Raw genomic sequence first — 19,276 nt, 5'->3', positions numbered from 1 at the left:
AATGTGCGTACGTAATATGGCGCCGGCCTGGTGTGCCAGCCTGGCGTCGCCGGAGCACGTTCCAATGACTCCGCCTTCCCCGTTTTTTATTCTCTCTCCCTCTTTTCTTCGTTCTGTTTTCGTTCTGAGTTTGAAGGGATTATGTTCGGGAGCATCTGCTTCTAAAACGACTCCGTTGTCTTTGGATTTGTTTAGATAAAACTGGCGCTTTGGTCTGCCGTCGAAAACGTAACCTGGTAACTGCTTACGCGTCGCCGGTACGAGGGTATATAAATAAGGCGGTGCCCTGAGCTGTTAGTGGAAGCCTGCGGTTAACCCTGAGACGAGGCCGTGAAAGACCTCTCGGTTCTGGCAGAAACACGAGGGTGTTGACGAGAGAGACTCGAGAGTTCTTCCTTTTGAGACTCCGCTCAGCCGTGTGCTGGCGGCCCCTTTACAAATACTTTCGGTAGACTCTGGTGCATCGCGCGGTATTCTGATCAACTATATACACTTCTAATAGTTCATCGAACATCGCTCGTTCGACATACGGACTCAATAACCATGCGTTGCGATAACAAGACGGCATTCCGCCTTGGAATGTCAGTGTATTTGATTCTGATACTGACTACGGGCGCGCTGGGTATAAGGAGGCATCGCAGCGCCCACAGACTTGCGCCCAAACCCAGCATCGACGACCTGTTGCAGAGGCTCGACAACACGCTGCAGGAACAGAGGAAGAGGCTGGAGAGAGGACTTCCAACCATCGCTTATCGGGTGAGTGCTGCTTCGGTGGTTTATTTACATTGGGTTATTGGCTTGTCATGGGAGTTCTCAGAGAGAGAGAGAGAGAGAGAGAGAGAGAGAGAGAGGAGAGAGAGAGAAGAGAGAAGAGGAGAGAGAAGAGAGAGAGAGAGAGAGAGAGAGAGAGAGAGAGAGAGAGAAGAGAGAGAGAGAGAGAGAGAGACTGAGAGAGAGGGGGGGAGGGAGATAAAGAGAGAGAGAGAGAGAGAGAGAGGGAGACAGATAGAGAAAGAGACAGAGTTAGAGATAGAGATAGAGTTAGAAAGAGAGATAGAGGTAGAGAGAGAGACAGAGGTAGAGAGAGAGACAGAGTTAGAGAGAGAGACAGAGTTAGAGAGAGAGACAGAGCTATAGAGAGATAGAGAGAGAGTTAGAGAGAGTTAGAGAGAGAGAGAGAGAGAGAGAGAGAGAGAGAGAGAGAGAGAGAGAGAGAGAGAAAGAGTTACAGAGAGGGAGAGAGAGAGAGAGGGAGAGAGAGAGAGGGAGAGAGAGAGAGGGAGAGAGAGAGAGAGAGGAGAGAGAGATATAGAGAGAGAGAAAGAGAGAGATAAAGAGAGAAAAAGAGAGAGAGAGTGAGAGAGTTACAGAGAGAGAGATAGAGAGAGTGAGAGAGAGCGAGTGAGAGTTAGAGAGAGAGAGAGCTAGAGCTAGAGAACAGGGGATAGAGTTAGAGAGATAGAGTTGAGAGATAGAGTTAGAGAGATAGAGTTAGAGAGATAGAGTTAGAGAATAGAGGAGTTAGAGAGATAGAGTTAGAGAGATAGAGTTAGAAGATAGAGTTAGAGAGATTAGAGTTAGAGAGATAGAGTTAGAGAGATAGAGTTAGAGAGATAGAGTTAGAGAGATAGATTAGAGAGATAGAGAGAGTGAGAGAGAGTTACAGAGAGAGAGAGAGAGTTACAGAGAGAGAGAGAGAGAGAGAGAGAGAGAGAGAGAGAGAGAGAGAGAGAGAGAGAGAAGAGAAGAAGAGAGAACCGACAGAGAGAGAGAGATAAAGAGAGAGAGAGATTGAGAGAGACAGAGAGAGTTAGAGAGTTAGAGAGAGAGAGAGTTAGAGAAAGAGAGAGAGAGAGAGAGAGAGAGATAGAGAGATATATATATAGAGAGATGAGAGAGAGAGAGAGAGAGAGATGAGAGAGAGAGGAGAGAGGAGAGAGAGAGGGAGTTAGAGAAGAGAGAGAGGAGAGATGCGAGAGAGCATAGAGAGATATATATATAGAGAGAGAGTTAGAGAGAGACAGAGAGAGTTAGAGAGAGACAGAGATTTAGAGAAGAGAGAGAGTTAGAGAAAGACGAGAGCGACGAGGAGAGATGAGAGAGATAGAGAGATATATATATAGAGAAGAGAGTTAGAGAGAGAGTTAGAGCGAGAGAGAGAGTTAGAGAGCGTAGGCGACGAGCGAGAGTTTAGAGAGAGTTAGTAGAGAGTTGAGAGGGAGGGAGGGAGAGGAGAAGAGGGGGGGAGAGAGGAGATGAGAGAGGGGGGAGGAGGGAGAGAGATAGGGAGAGAGATAGAGAGGGGGAGAGAGACAGGGAGAGAAAGGGAGAGAGAGGGAGAGAAAGGGGGAGAGAGAGGGTGAGAAAGGGGAGAGGAGAGAGGAGAAAGAGAGAGAGAGAGAGGAGAAGAGAGAGAGAGAGAGAGAGGAAGGATGAGAGGAGAGAGAGAGAGAGAGACTGAGAGAGAGAGAGTAGAGAGCCGAGGAGGGAAGAGCGAGAGAGAAAGAGAGATAGAGGAGGGGGGGGGAGGAAAGGAGAGGAGAGAGAGAGAGAGGAGAGAGATGAGAGACGAGAGAGAGAGAGAGAGAGTTAGATGATGGAGAGAGAGTTAGAGAAAGAGATGAGAGAAGGAGAGGAGAGAGTAGAGAGATTATATAGGGGGGAGGGAGAGAGATAGGGAGGAAAGGGGGGAGAGAGACAGGGAGAGAAAGGGAGAGAGAGACGGGGAGAGAGAGGGAGAGAAAGGGGGAGAGAGAGGGAGAGAGAGAGAGAGGAGAGAGATCGAGAGAGAGAGAGGAGAGGGTGGGGGGGAGGGAGAGAGAGGGGGGGGACAGGGAGAGAAGAGAGGGGGGGGAGAGAGAGAGATGGAGAGCGAGAGAGCGAGAGAGAGGGAGAGCGGAGAAAGAGAGAGAGGCGAGAGCGAGAGAGAAAAGAGAGATTAGAGAGGGAGAGAGAGGGGGGGGGAAAAGTGAGAGAATGAGAGAGAGAGGAGGAGTAGAGGGGAGAGAGAGGAGAGAGAGAGAGAGAGGGGGGGAGGGAGGGAGGGAGGGAGGGAGAGAGGGAGAGAGAGAGGAAGAGAGAGAGAAGGAGGGAGAGAGAGGGGGAGAGAGAGCGAGAGAGAAGAGAGGGAGAGGGAGAGGGAGAGGAGAGAGAGAGAGAGAGAGGGAGGGAGGGAGGGAGGGAGAGAGAGAGAGACAGAGAGAGAGAGACAGAGACAGAGACAGAGACAGAGACAGAGACAGAGACAGAGACAGAGACAGAGACAGAGACAGAGACAGAGACAGAGACAGAGGCAGAGACAGACAGACAGACAGACAGACAGACAGAGACAGACAGAAGGAAAGGCAATAAACAACACACAGAAGGCCATAAAATAGACAGACATGTAAAAACATTAAAGAAAGGAAGACCACAAGAACAGAATTCTAGAATTCACGACCTCGCCCTACGATAGACAAGAGAGATTATATCAGATTTAAGAAGACCAGACCTAGGATGGACCTAGGATGGATCTCCCTGCCTCTGTCTCCCGCCGCTTGATAACCCTCACATTTCTCTTTTTTTTCTGGAGTGTTAAGGATTTGTTAATATGTTTAGTTATTTAGCTCTCTTTCATCCCGCCTGTTCGTTAGTCTGTCTGTCTGTCTGTGATTCGGACTGACTCTTGTCTCTGTATATGTCTCGTTCCCTCTCTCTCTGTGTATGTCTTGCTCTCTCTCTCTCTCTCTCTCTCTCTCTCTCTCTCTATCTCTCGCTCTCTCTCTCTCGCTCTCATCATTTCCTCTCTATAAATTTCATCTCCCTCTCTCTCATTTCCTCTCTATAAATTTCATCTCTCTCTCTCGCTCGCTCTCTCTCTCGCGCGCGCTCTCTATCTCTCTCAATCTCCTTCCCTCTCCCAATCTCTCTCTCCTCTTCCCCCTCCCCCTCCCTCTCCCTCCCCCTTCCTCCCTCTCTCCCTCTCCCTCTTCCTCTCCTTCTCCTTCTCCTTCCTCTCCCTCCCTCCCTCTCCCTCCCTCCCTCTCTCTTTCTCCCTGTAAAACGCCCCATCTCTCTTCCCCATCGTGGCTACCCAATTACCCAAGCTTTCAACACGTCGTGAACAAGTTTTTTCGAAGGACACACGACTCATGAACTGTCGCCACGTGATTGGAATTACGAACAGCCACTCGATAGATTATGATCAACAAAGTATGTCTTGATGATTTGTCTGTTGGAATTGATGGGTGGTTCTGATGGGCGGGGGGTGAGCTGGGTGGGTGAGGGTGGTTCAGATGGGCGTGGGTGATTGGGTGGGCGTGGTCATCTGATGGGCACGAGTGGTTTCGATGGGCGCTGGTGATTTGTCAGATCGAAATGACCCGGGGTCCTTCCCTTCCGCCATGCTTTATGATAAATTAACAATTGCTCCCTGATTGATAGGCCTATGGCACTTCCCTCCCTCTCCTCCTCCCCCCCTCCCTAACTTCTGTAATCAGATGAGATGTACCGACGAGTCCTAAGAACTCTCCCCTCCCCCCCCCTCCCTTTTCTTTGCCTCCCCCTCCCATATACCCACACGCTCCCCCCACCCCCTAGCCCTAATTCTAATAGCTTTAACCTTGTTTTTGACCTGTAGATGCAGCAGACTGTATTTTTCCACCCTTTTCTCTCTCTCCCTCTCGTTTTTTCTCCCCGATGTTGGCAGGCAGGCAACGCACCAGATAGATAACCAGTTACACGCTCTTGACAAAAAAACGAAAATCCACTCGTGTGTCTATGTGATTTTCCTCTAGACTGAAGGTAAAGTTTGTGGTTTCCCGCAGGCGCCGGCTAACCCCACGTTAGCCAAGATCACAGAGAAAGTGCGTATCACACAAAGCAACAGGATGGAAAAAAGAAATGTCTTTAGGCAATCTGAAGTTAATTATACATACACGCGTAGACACATATGTACACGCACACGCATACGCACACACATACGCACGCGCACACGCACACGCACACGCACACGCACACGCACACGCACACGCACACGCACACGCACACGCACACGCACACCAGCACCACACACACACACACACACACACACACACACACACACACACACACACACACACACACACACACACACACACACACATATTGATGTATGTAAAAAACGAAACAGCCAGAATTAGAAATGAAACTGAACCGTAACGTTTTACATTTACGATTCAATTGCTTTTCTTATTGTGGCTGTTTCGTTTTTATCTCTGTGTACACGTTAGTGTGTCTGGTTTTGTTAGTTGATTTGTTTGTTTGAGTTTGTGTGTGTATGTGTACGTGTATGTGTGTGTGTGTGTGTGTGTGTGTGTGTGTGTGTGTGTGTGTGTGTGTGTGTGTGTGTGTGTGTATGTGTATGCGCGCATGTGTGTGTGCGTGCCCGCGTGTGCGCGTGCCTGCGTGTGCGTGCGTCCGTAACCTAGGCGACCCTCCTTCAAAAGCTTTCCGCAGCGGTTCTTTATCGTCAGCATCATTATTCCCTCGAGAGATTCTGCGATCGTCTCCCCGATCGACCTGAGGCCCCGAGCGTGCCTGCGCCCGAAAGGACCTGGGCCGCGATAACGAGGCGAACTGGCCGGTTTAACGAGACAATTATCGGACACGAGGAGTTAGGTCGCGGACTCCCCTCCCCCCTTTCCTCGAGGTTCCTACCCCTCCTTCCCTCCTTCTCTCCCTCTCTTCCTCTCTCTCCCCACTCCCTCCGCCATCCCTCCCTCCTAGGTCTTCATCCCTCCTTCCTCCCACCCACCCTCCACTCTCTCTTGGCCTTCCCCCCTCCTCCCTTCTCTCTCTTCCCTCCTCCCTCCTCCCTCCTCCCGCTTCCCTCTTTCCTCTTCCCTCCTCCCTCCTCCCTCCCCCCTCCTCCCTCCTACCTCCTCCCTCCTCACCCACCAACCCTCCCTACCTCCCCTCCCCTCCTTTCTCCCTCCACTCTTTCTAGGCTCCTACCACCCCTCCCTCCCTCCCCGCTCCCCTATTTCCTCCCTCCCCCACCCTCCTTCTTATCTCCCCCTCCCCCATCCGCACGTCCCCCACCTCCCTCCTTCCTCCCTTCCTCCCTCTTTACCCCCCCAACACCCCCTCCCCCCCTCGCGTGTTATAATTGTCACCCTTAATCACTGACTGTTTCTAGGGGGGGAGGGAGGGGGGAGGGGGGAGGGAGGAAATGAGAAATGAGGATTGAAAAGGGGAGGAGCTAGGAAAGGAAGGGAGAGAGGGAGGGAGAGGAGAAAGAGGAAGGAGAGAGAGAGGGAGAAGAGGAGGAGCTAGGAGAGGAAGAGGGGGAAGGGGAAAAGGAAGGAGAGAGAGAGGGATAAAAATAGGAAGAGAGAGAAGGAGAGAGAGAAAAGGAGGGAGGGAGTGAAGAAAGGAAAGAGAGAATTTAAAAGACGGGGGGAAAAGGAGAGAGAGAGAGAGAGAGGAGAGATGAAGAGGAAGAGGAGATGCAGACGGACGGAGGCGGAGAGGGCGAAGGGGGTGCGAGAGAGAGAGAGGACAAACGCCGCCGATGGATTGGGGACGAGAGCGAGGCGTGAGAGGTGAGAGCGATAAAGCTTCCTTTAAAAATAGACCATCGGGGAGCTGCCGTGCCTCATTAAAATAACTTCCCACATCCTCTACGACCATCAGCACCCGGACCTCGTCAACAACAACGACAAAAACAACAATAACAACAACAACAACGAAAACAATAACAATAATAACAACGAAAACGAAAACAACAACGAAAACAACACACGCACACGTATACGCACACGCTATTAAACAACAACAACGAAAACAAAAACGCGATTTATAATTCTACCAAACGACACTCACCGCCTAACTTTTTTTTAACAGTTTTTTTATCTCTCTGATCTCCCCCCCCCCCCCCCGGCCAATTTATCTTCGCTCTTTTCCCATACTTCCTTTTACTTCCCATTTTCCTCCATTTTCTCATTTTCTTTTCCCAATTTTCTTTTTCCCTATTTCCTATTTCCTATTTTCCTATTTCCCAGAATCTCCTTCTCTTTCCCCCTTCCGTTTTATTTTCTTATTTCCTTTTTCTCGTTTTCCTTCTCCCTTCCCTTTTATTTCCTATATCCCCTGTTTCTTTTCCCTTTCCGTTTTATTTTTCTTATTTCCCATATTCCCTCTTTCCTTTCCCCTTCCCCCCCCCACCTCCCTTCATCACCCCTCCCCCCCCCTCTCAATTCAATCTTTTCCTTTTCCATTTTCCTTTCGGTATTGAAATTAGTTATTAAATCCACCAAAGAAATCCCAGAAAGATAAATGATTTAGTCAGATAAATGTAAAAAAAAAAAAAAAAAAAATACCCAATAGATATTTAAAATTGGACTCGTTTGGGATATTCTGACTTCCGTTTATCTATCATCTGTCTATCGTGTCTTTGTCGTATGTCCATCGATTTTTTCCAAATGTTCATCTATCGTCTATATGTCTATATGTGGTATATCTATCGTATGCATGAATCTCTATCATCTGTCTATCGTCCGTCGACAGTTTATCGACTCCTCGTCTGTTACCTATTTGTCAAATATCTATTGTCTGTTATCTTCTCATATCTCCCTTTCCTTTTCTCTCATACGTTTTGTTTATCTATTAACGTATGCATCGATTTATCTATTTATTTATTGCTTATTTGCCCTGTGACCTGAAATTTTATTCCTCTAAATGTCGTTTTTAATTTTTTGTTTTTTTTTTTTGTTCCTGCGTTACGATGCGCCTTTTTATTAACAATCTGTTCCCAATGCACTAAACCTGTAAAAATCACTTACACTCTATCATTTATTGGAGATTTATCTTACCACTTCTTAGATTTGATACACGTACATTTTCGCTTTCCACAAAGTCGAAATTACTATCGTCGGCGGGCTAAAGACACCCTACCGCTAATTTCGACGAAACGATATGAAAATTGAGCGAGAAATAATGAGCAAAAGTCATAAAAAAGTCGCGTCGAGAGAGAGAGAAAAAAGTGGACTTACTGTGATAAAAACGTGATTCCTGTCCGAGGTATAGAGCACTAAAATCTGGACGCACTTTAAATAGCCATAAATACGAATTTCCATATTAATGGGATCTTGACCACTAAGTTCCGGGTACGTGTAATTACGCACGCACACGCACACGCACACGCTTTTGCGCACTTGGCCATGCAAGCACGAACACTCACGCACATGGACGTACGAATACACGAACATGCTCAGATACACACACAAAAAAAAATCCTCCGTTGTTCTCATATTCTCATTCTCCTCCTTTCCTTCCTTTTCTTCTCCTCCTTTCGCATCTCGTTATTTTTTTGCACTTCCCCTCCTCCTTCCTCCTCTCTCCCTCTCCTTCCTCCCTCCTTCCTCCTCTCTTCTTCTCCTCCTCCTCCTCCTCCTCCTCCTCCTCCTCCTCCTCCTCCTCCTCCTCCCCCCTTCTCCCCCCCTCCTCCCCCCCCTCTCCTCCCCTCCCCCTTCCTCTCCCTCTAATCAGGGGCCACATACGCCCGCCACAGATGCACCGCCTCTTCTACAATCAGAGGTCGCGCGACGGTCCCCGACCAGACCTTGGCGCCAGACAGCTCTGCCCCTCCCCTCCTCGCCTCCTTCCCTCCTCGCCTCCTCCCCTCCTCGCCTCCTCCCCTCCTCGCCTCCTCGCCTCCTCCCCTCCTCGCCTCCTCTTCCCTCCCGTCCCCTTCCCTCCTCGCCTCACTTCTCCTACCCTCCCCTCCCCTTCCCTCCTCCCCTCTCCTTCCCTCCCCTCCTCTCCTCACCTATCCTCTCCTCTTCTCCCCTCTCTCCTCTCCTCTCCTCTCCTCTCCTCTCCTCCCTCTCCCTCTCCTCTCCTCTCCTCTCCTCTCCTCTCCTCTCCTCTCCTCTCCTCTCCTCTCCCATCGCTGAACCTCCTCCCTTCTTCGGCCGACGTTATCTCTTTCTCTCTCTTTTTTTTCTCCAATTTTTATTCTCTTGTTCCTTTTTCATTTCCTCCGCTTCCTTGCTTTTACCTTTTCTTTTCTCTCTCTCTCTCTCTCTCTCTCTCTCTCTCTCTCTCTCTCTCTCTCTCTCTTAGCTATTCTCTCTTTTTTTATTCCCTTTCCTCTTCTCCTTCGGCTTCTCTCTCTTATTTTCCTTCCTCTGTTCCATCTCCTCCTCCTCTTCTTCCTCCTCCTTTCTCTTCCACTTCTTTCCTCTTCTCTCCCTCCTTCTCTCCCCTTCTTTTCCCTTCCTCCTGTTCTAAATCCTTTATCCTTTTATTTCATTCCTTTCTCCTTTCACTCCCTCCTCCTATCCCCTCTCATCTCCTTCCTTTCTCTTCCTCTCATCTCCTTCTTCCTTTCTCCTCTCATCTCCTTCTTCCTTCTTCCTCCTCCCATCTCCTTCTTCCCCTTCTCCTCTCTCATTCCCTTCCTCCTCTTCCTCTCATCATCTTCTTTCCTCTTCCTCTCATCTCCTTCTGCCCCCCCCCCCCGCTCCCACCACACACACGCCCCTGTCCCCTATTCTTTTAACTTTGACGCTTATGACGTAGCCTTATCTTGACTTAGGAATCAGCTGGAACTACGTATCATTAGGAAACAGTCATTATTTGTTATCTTTCTTTTCATTATCTTTTTTTCTTTCTTTCTTTCTTTCTTTTTTTTGTCTTCTTCTTCGTCTTCACTCTTGTCAATTGATGAAATTGATTTGACATGTCATCTGTCATTTTATTTTTTTATTATTTATTTATTTTTGTTTTATTGAGATCCATCGTTTTTTTCTCTCTCTCACCTCAATTAAACCTTCTTTTTAAAACTTATAGTCTGTACTTCATTTTTAAAAACGTCGAGTCTTTCATTTTTATTTTATTTAATCCGCGTGGCTTCGACGTCCCCTTAAGCTAAGCATTTTCGCCTTGGCAACTGAAGTACGCTTGCAGGAAAACCTGTTTCGGCTCTCTCTCTCCCTCTCTCTCTCTCTCTCTCTCTCTCTCTCTCTCTCTCTCTCTCTCTCTCTCTCTCTTCTCTCTCTCTTCTATTATTATCTATCTATCTATCTATCTACCTTCTTATCTCTCTCTCTCTCTCTCCTCTCTCTCTTCTCTCTCTCTCTCTCTCTCTCTCTCTCTCTCTCTCTCTCTCTCTCTCTCTCTCTCTCTCTCTCTCTCTCTCTCTCTCTCTCTCTCTCTCTCTCTCTCTCTCTCTCTCTCTCTCTCTTCTCTCTCTCTCTTTCATCATTATTATCATTATCATTATTATTATTGTTATTAATTATTATTCCTTTTATTTTTTCATTTTCTATATTTCTTTGTTTCTTTATATATTTACTAATTTATTCATTCTCTTATTTATCCATTGCTTTATCCATCTTCCACGTTTTGTACATGGATATATACCATTTTTTTCGAATCTCTTTATTTTCAATATTGTGTCTTACCTTTAAGCTTATCTCACTATGATGAACTTAAAATAGTAAATGTAACTCAAAAAAAATTGTTTACACGGCTGGAAAGTTGACTCGTAGATAAATGGAAATGTCAGAGAGCAAATACGTTTGAAATTCAACCCACGAAGCAGATCGTGTATTCAATTTTTTTTCTCTCTCTCTTGCGGTGAATTTATTTTCCTACTACCATGCCTGTGCTTCTCTCTGTCTCTGTCTGTGTTTTTGTCTTTGTCTGTGTTTGTGTCTCTTTGACTGTCACTGTCTCAGTCTCATTCTCAGTCTCTGCCTCTGTCTCTGTCTCTGTCTCAGTCTCAGTCTCAGTCTCAGTCTCTGTCTCTGTCTATGTCTCAGTCTCAATCTCAGTGTCTGTACCTCTCTCTCTCTCTCTCTCTCTCTCTCTCTTCTCTCTCTCTCTCTCTCTTATATATATATATATATATATATATATATATATATATATATATATATATATATATATATATATATATATATATATATATATATATATATATATATATATATATATATATATATATGTATGTATGTATATATACCCCTCTCTCTAATCTTTCGCTCTCGTTTTTGCTTTTGTTCTCACTGTATGTGTGTGTGCGTGTGTGTGTGTGTGTGTGTGTGCGTGTGTGTGCGTGTGTGTCTGTGTGTGTCTGTGTGTGTGTATGTTGCTGTTTGGCATGGGGTGTGTTTAATGGCAGTCATTTCGAGTCTTCTTGTTCACGACAATTTTTTTTAATGTCATGTCACTCTTATCTGCCTTTACTGCTTCTTCCAGGATTTTTTTCCCCGTCTGACGTATCCTACCCTGGGTCTGTCGTGGGTTTGCTTTGTTCAATAATGTAATATATACTTGTGCCCGGTTGTTTTTCCTCCTTTTTTCAGTGTCTTTAATATTGTATTTAATAACATAAGTAATATTTTGCTTGTTCCACATCCCTTAACATTTTGCCGTTAAGTATTGCCACGACACCAAGTTCCTTTTCACACGCGTCGATCACGGTAATAAATCGTACTTATCTGCCGTAGTCACCAGCTCGCCCTTTTCAAAGCTCTGTCCACGGCGAAAATAATGTAATATTGTATACGTCTTGATACGTGTAATATGTGGCACGTGCGGCATTGTAGTATTTACATAATTATGCCTTCTGAAGTATTTCCTGTAAACCACTTTGAAGATGACCTAAAAAATGATGTTGAACACGTGTGGTATTTTGATTCTAAGAAAATATTTTCTTTTGATTCACATTCCATTGTCGGGCAAGAGCAGTTTACGACCTTTGATCACAGCGAAAGGGGCGTGGCCGCTCTTCTAGGTGCTCTGCAGTGCCAAAACAGATCCCCTGGCTCGCTTTTTATAGATTTTGTGTAGTCTCTCCTCTCCGCCGTTTTCTTTTATTTATTTTGTTTTCCTTTTTTTATTTTGACAATGACTGTTTAGGCCAAAACTAACATAGAATTGCAGGAAATTTTGGTACAGAAAAAATGTGTGTGTGTGTGTGTGTGTGTGTGTGTGTGTGTGTGTGTGTGTGTGTGTGTGTGTGTGTGTGTGTGTGTGTGTGTGTGTGTGTGTGAGCGTGTGCGTGTGCGTGTGCGTGTGCGTGTGCGTGTGCGTGTGTGTATGTGTATGTGTATGCGCATGTGGCCTATATCCTACCGCTTATTAGGTCGTCAGGCTGGAAAAAAAAACTCCCGTGAATCCAATCCTGTGATATCAATCCACAATCTGCATTATTCCTCATTAATGGGAGGTCAAAGGTCACCACGTTTATGCTCCGTAAGTGCGCCGCAATAAAACATGCGGTACCTCCGAGGCATAATTATACACCGGGGCATATAATCACGCACGATAGATAAGGTGAGACTGACATACCCTGATGGACACCCCCCCCCCCCACCTCTCCTTATCCCCACCCAAGTGAAATAGAAAAAAGGGGAGGAGAAGGAGGGGGGGGGAGAAGACTAATAATAATAATAATAATAAGAAGAAGAAGAAGAAAAAAAGAAGAAGAAGAAGAAGAAGAAGAAGAAGAAGAAGAAGAAGAAGAAGAAGAAGAAGAAGAAGAAGAAAAGAAGAAGAAGAAGAAGAAAGAAGAAAGAAGAAAGAAGAAGAAAGGGTAGAGGAGAAGAAGAAGACAAAAAGAAATAAATAAGAATTGATAGGGATCTCTTAATTACAGCAACTTTACTGCGATTCATTTTTGACCTTAATATCTGAACCTTGCCAACTTTGGATCTCACGAAACTCAATACAGGGCTGTAAATTAATGCTATTATCATAATGAATAATACATTAATGCTATTATTAAGAACGGTAAATAAATACTGAAACTGTTATCAGTAATAGATTTCGATATTGTCAATGGCCATGCCTATAATACCCAGAAAAGAAAAGGTAGAAAGATATGGACGATTTTAGATCTTTGTTAATTTATTTCGCTATAGGAGTAATGATATATATATATATATATATATATATATATATATATATATATATATGTATGTATGTATGTATGTATGTATGTATGTATGTATGTATGTATGTATGTATGTATGTATGTATGTATGTATGTATGTATGTATGTGTGTGTGTGTGTGTGTGTGTGTGTGTGTGTGTGTGTAACTAAAACAAATAAATACGAAGCCCCTTGAAACGAATGATTAATATTAATAAGATAATAATAATAATAATAATAATAATAATAATAATAATAATAATAATAAAACAATTCTTATTTGGAAGACAAGTATTTCAAAACTTCCTTTTTTTAAGCGCCATCTATCACTCATGCCTTAACATCTATGTTGTCTTTTCATATACATATTGTAAGAGTGTTTTTTACGTCTTGTTGAAATACAACTCCCTTGTCCTGATTGCGCTTCGCTGACGTAAACATAATTTGTCACTGCCTTCGTTATTATTATTTTCTTCTTCTCCTTCTCCCTTTTCTTTCTTTCTTCTTTATTTCTTTTCTTTTCTTCATCTTCGTGTTTTTCTTCCTCTTCTCCTCCTCCTTCTTCTTCTTCTTTTTCTACTTCTACTTCTGCTTCTTCTTTTTCTTCTTCTTCTTCTGCTTCTTCTTTTTCTCCTTTTCTTCTTCTTCATCTTATTATTATTATTATTATTACTATTATTACTATTATTATTATTATTATTATTATTATTATTATTATTATTATTATTATTATTATTATTATTATTATTATTATTATTATTATTATTATTATTATTATTATTATCCTTCTCTTCCTCCTGCTCCTTCTTACTTTCTTCGTTTTCTTCATCTTCATCTTCTTCTTTTTCAAGTTCTTCATTTTACCATTATCATTATTATTGCTGTTATGTCATTATCATTACCATTATCGTCATCATTATGTAGATTATTGTTGAACACTTATTTACGACAAGATATTGTGTACATTTTTGTAAATAGATCAGTTTTCATTACAGCAAGATAAGATTTGGTACGTTATAGTCCATGCATTCATAATTATATCAACTATCTTTATTTTCACATGATAACTTATTTTTTCCATTTATTATAGTTTCTCCTAAAAAAAACGTACATGAGAACATTATAAACAGTGAACTTAAAAAAAGGATAAATGACCTTGGCAAGCTTCTAAATTAATACAGTCCTCTTAAAGAGACCATCACGTATGTTAATGATAATCAAATTCAAAATTATTCTGTTTACATATTAGATCAAAGCGGCGCGTGCAAATAACTACTTACAGTGTTTAATCTGCCTTAGGATAATGAGGTTTAAAAAAAAATTACTGGCGGGGGAATTAACATCATATCGTAAACAAATTTGTATCTTAAGAAAGTGATTTTATCTTTTAGGTTGAGTATAGTGGTGATAATTGTTATTATGATGATGCTATTGGTGGTGATGGTGATGAAGGTAGTAGTAGTAGTAGTAGTAATAGTAGAAGTAGAAGTAATAGTAGTTGTAGTAATAGCAGTAGCTATAGTAGTAATAGTATCAGTAGTAGTAATAGTAGTAGTAGTATAATAGTTGTAGTAGTAGTAATAATAATATAAGTAAAATTAGTAGCATAAGTACCAAGAGTAGTAGTAATAATAGCAGTAGTGCAGCGGCAGCAACAATAGTAGTAGTAGTAGTAGTAGTAGTACTACTACTACTACTACTACTATTGCTGAAATAGAAGTAGAAGTAGTAGTTGTTGTTATTTTATAAGTAGTTGTTGCAGTAGTAGCAGTAATAGTAGTGGCTGTAGTACTAGTGGTGTTACATTATTATAGTAGTAGTGGTGTTACCATTATTAGCAGTAGTCTATAGTAATAGTAGTATCAGCAGTAGTTTTAGTAATTGTTGTTAAAATTACGATAGCAACATTAATAATAGTAATAATGATAATTACAGTAATAGTAATGATAATGAGCATGATGATGACGATGATGATAGTAATATAATAAATAAATGCTAACAGCAACAGCCTAGTTTTGTTGATATTGACAATGATAATGATAATAATAATAATAATAATAATAATAATGATAATAATAACCATGATGAAATTAACAATAATAATAATAATAACAAAATAAAAACCAAAAAGAGAAATAGATTTTTAAAAAATCAAAAGTTTCTCCTTAAAGATATTTTACATTTAGAATCTTCATAAAAATGGTTCAGGGAAAATTTGACTCTTAAATTATCAAAACTCGAAGTAAGAATTCCATTTTTGGAAACAGAGACACTTATCACTGTCCTCTCCTCGGTGTGTGCCTGTGCGTCTTCTCTCTTCTCTCTCTCTCTCTCTCTCTCTCTCTCTCTCTCTCTCTCTCTCTCTCTCTCTCTCTCTCTCTCTCTCTCTCTCTCCGTTTAATACCCGGTTTGTTCCTGTGGCTCTTTGTCTTTTTCTTTTCTTTTTTTTGATGAGGTGGGGGTGGGGGGTTCTCTGTTTGTTTGTTTGTTTGGCTATTTTATCTGTCTGTCTGTTTGTTGATATCCTTTACTGTTCTTTAGTTTTTCTTGTTTCTTTTGCGGTCAGATGGACAGACAAACACACAAACGCGCTGAAATCAGAGGGATTATTCAGATACCAAATTTTCCTCAGTTTTCTTTCTGTGTGTTTGTGTGTGTGTTGTGTGCGCGCGTGTGTTGCGTGTGTGTGTTGTGTGTGTGTGTGTGTGTGTTGTGTGTTGCGTGTGTGTGTGTGTGTGTGTGTGTGTGTGTGTGTGTGTGTGTGTGTGTGTGTGTGTGTGTGTGTGTGTGTGTGTGTGTGTGCGTTTGTGTACATACAAATACATCTACACAAACCATTTAATTATTGACATAACATTCTCTACCTCTCCATCCATCTGTATATATCCGTATGTCCTTACTTGCATGTGAAATATTGATGTTTTTAATATACACATTATGACAACTTCAACGATCGAATCATGAAAATCGCCGACGCCGTTACGATGTATGAAATAAAAGGACAAAACTGGTTAAACAAGCTTTTCCATCTGGCCAGTAAATCATGTGTTGTGTTGATTAATCTGCGACTATCGAATGGCGCCGACTGTCTGCGTTTCTTTTTCGCTGAACTAAGAAAAGATTCAGGTTTTATTTTTCTGTGCGTTATTGCAATCACATCTGGAGAAATGCTATTTTCCTACACGAAAGATATATATATATATATATATATATATATAATATATATATATATATATATATATATATAATATATATATATATATTATATATATAATATATATTATATATTAATATATATATATTTATATATATATATATTTATATTATATATATATTTATTATATATTATATATTTATAATATATATATATATATATTTATATATATATATATATTCTTCTATATATATATATTATATCTATCTCTATATATACTATATCTCTCTTACTCTCTATATCATATATCTATATATTTTAGCATCTCTATATATTTTATATTTATCTTATATCTTTTATTTAATACCGTTTTTATATATATTTATATATTCTTTTTTTTTTTTTTTTTTTTTTTTATATGGTATTCATATTTATTATTTTTTTTATGCTATTTTAATTATTTTATTTGTTATATCCTTTACTTTCTTTAGTTTTTATTGTTTTTTTTGGTCAGATATAATAAAACAAAAAAAAAATATATAATAGCTGAAATAGAGTATATATTCAGATACAAACTTTTAACAATTTTAATTAAATTTATTATATTATTATAGATATTTCACTACATCTCTTTCATATTTATTTCTCTCTAATTTTTCTTCTATTTGTTGTGTGTGTTTATTGTTTGTGTATATGATATTTATATATATGTTTGTTGTGTATATGTTAGTGCGTTTGCATTATCGTTTGTATTGTATGATATATTGTTGATATGTGTAGTAGTATATATATTATTGTACATACAAATACATCTACACAAACCATTTAATTTATTGACATAACATATCTCTACCTTCTATCCATCTGTTATAAAATTCCGTATGTCATATATATATGAAATATTATATTATTAATATAACACATTATACAATTCAAAAAGATAATATAAAAATCCCATTAAATTTATAAAATAAATTACAAAACTTTATAACAATTTATATCTGGGCATAAATATGTGTTATATTGATTAATCTGCATATTCGAATGCGTACTATATATATCTTTTTCCTGAACTAATAAAATATTAAGGTTTTTATTTTTCTAATATTTATTGCAATACATATATAAAATCTATTTTCATACATCAAAGATATATAAATATATATATATATATATATATTATATATATATATATATATATATATTTTTATTTTATTTTATTATATTTTTATATATATTTATTATCTATCTATCTATCTATCTATCTTTTATCTTCTATCTATCTATCTATCTATCTATCTATCATCTATCTATCTCTATCTATATGTATTATATATATATATACACACACACATATATATTTTTTTTTTTTTTTTTTTTTTTTTTTTTTGTGTGGGTGGTGGTGTGTGTGTGTGTGGGGGTTTTTGTGTGTGTGTGTGGTTTTTTGTTTGTGTTTTTTTCTTTTTTGTTTTTTTTAAATTGTGTTTTTTTTTATTTATAAAATATATTCTATATTTTATATTATTTTGGTGGCCATATTGTATATTGTGTGTGCTTTTTTTTTAAGCCCGAGATTATTTTTTCCCAAAATAAGCCACACATTTTTGAAAATGACCCAAAAATCGAATCCTTTTCTTTTCTTTTTCCTTTTTCTGTCAATAAACAGACAGCACAAAAAACCCCCAAAACCAAGGGGATCATTCAGTACAATTTTTTGCAACATTTTTTTTAATTTGTTCCTCCTTTAAGATAACGCCACTACCTTCATTTTCTTTCTTTTTTTCTTTCTTTTTTACCTCTTATTCTTTAAAGTCCATTTCCTCTTAGGAAAAAAGGTGACATCCCCTCTCACATCCTTCTAAAAATGTTGTGCGACATAACGAAGCGGGGGCAAGAAGTGTAGAATATTTGCCTCATTGTCTAAGATATGATCAGCTGGCTGCGTGTTCATGTGAGGCTATACAATAACTTTAATAAATACAATAAGCGCGTGCTGGCAGCTGAACATGAGCTGAACTTTCAAAAATGATTCATAGTAATTGCCGGTAGTCCAAAATTTTGCGTCTTGTTTTGTGGTTTTTTGGTGTGGTTTGTGTGTGGGGTGTGGGGTGGGGGTTTGTGTGTGGTGTGTGTGTGTTTTTGGGGTGTGTGTGTGGTGGGGTTTTTTCTTAGCCCAGCATGTCTGTATACACGTGCTTATGTTAATATAAATGCAGTATGTATGTATTTATGTATATATACAGTAGCGTGTGCTTTTCTATATATGTGCCCAGCATTGCGTACGTGTGTATATAAGTATATATGCCCTATGTAGGCCTACATGTATTTACATACATGTACCGTAGATATATTCACGTACGTATGTACGTACAGTATATATAAATAAACATGCGGGCGCACGTAAACGGAAGAAATAAAACATACTTAACAACTGCAGTCAAGGGCAAAGATGTTGATTCCGCATTGACTTTCATACATAGACTTTTGTGGCTTCTTACTATATATGTCCTCTCTAAAAGGCACAATTGCTGATGCAAAAGTGCTGTTTAGTGGTGTGTGTGTGTGTGTCTGTGTGTGTGTTGTTCTGGGATAGGAAGAGGGAGAAAGAAAAAGGGGAACCAAACGAAAATAAAGGAACAGTGGCAAAAGAGAGAGAGAGAAAGGAAAAAGGGAAAGAGAGAAGAAAGAGAGAGAGGAGAGAAAGGGGAGAGAGGAGAGAGAGAGAGAGAGGAGAGGGAGAGAGAGAAAAAAAACAAACAACTAGCCAATAAAAAGAAAAAAAAAAATACACATCACTCACAGCACTTCATTCGAAAACGGACTCTGTTACTCGTACCAAGTAAATAACACAGACGGGTAAGGTCACTAAGCTAATGGAGACTGACACAATATGGCTCTAACTTGACTTATTGCTTACGGATTTTGACCCTTTAAAAATAGCAAAAGGCGATAAATGCCTTTGTTGTTTCGCCTGGGATTTTTTTTTCATTAAATGTTTTTTTCGGGCAAATTTTCTTTCCTTTTCTTGTTTATATATTACATTAATGAACCTTTTTTTTTTATCTCGTGTTTTTTTTTTTTTTTTTTTTTTTTTTTTTTTTTTTTTTTGAGGTTCTGATGTATACTATTTTATTTCTTAGTTTCATTTTTCTTTTTGTTTACATAAATTTTCCCATTTGTTTATCTCAGTGCTTGGTGCCTTTTTTTTTTTTTTTTTT

The 19,276-nt window shown here is 40.2% G+C and overlaps 1 protein-coding gene across 1 annotated transcript in view; it reads left to right on the top strand.

Moving 5' to 3' along the window:
• Positions 1-290: 290 nt before the first annotated feature.
• The window catches only part of LOC119579469, a 76,207-nt gene continuing 57,221 nt past the window's right edge, over positions 291-19,276 (top strand). The window contains exon 1 of the mRNA XM_037927306.1: positions 291-756. Within this exon, the coding sequence (XP_037783234.1) occupies positions 544-756 (213 nt within the window). The 5' untranslated portion in view covers positions 291-543. The remainder of the gene's footprint in view (positions 757-19,276) is intronic.

Source organism: Penaeus monodon, chromosome 12 (assembly GCF_015228065.2).
Source record: "Penaeus monodon isolate SGIC_2016 chromosome 12, NSTDA_Pmon_1, whole genome shotgun sequence".
NCBI lineage: Eukaryota > Metazoa > Arthropoda > Malacostraca > Decapoda > Penaeidae > Penaeus > Penaeus monodon.
This window is presented reverse-complemented; position numbering and strand designations above follow the sequence as displayed.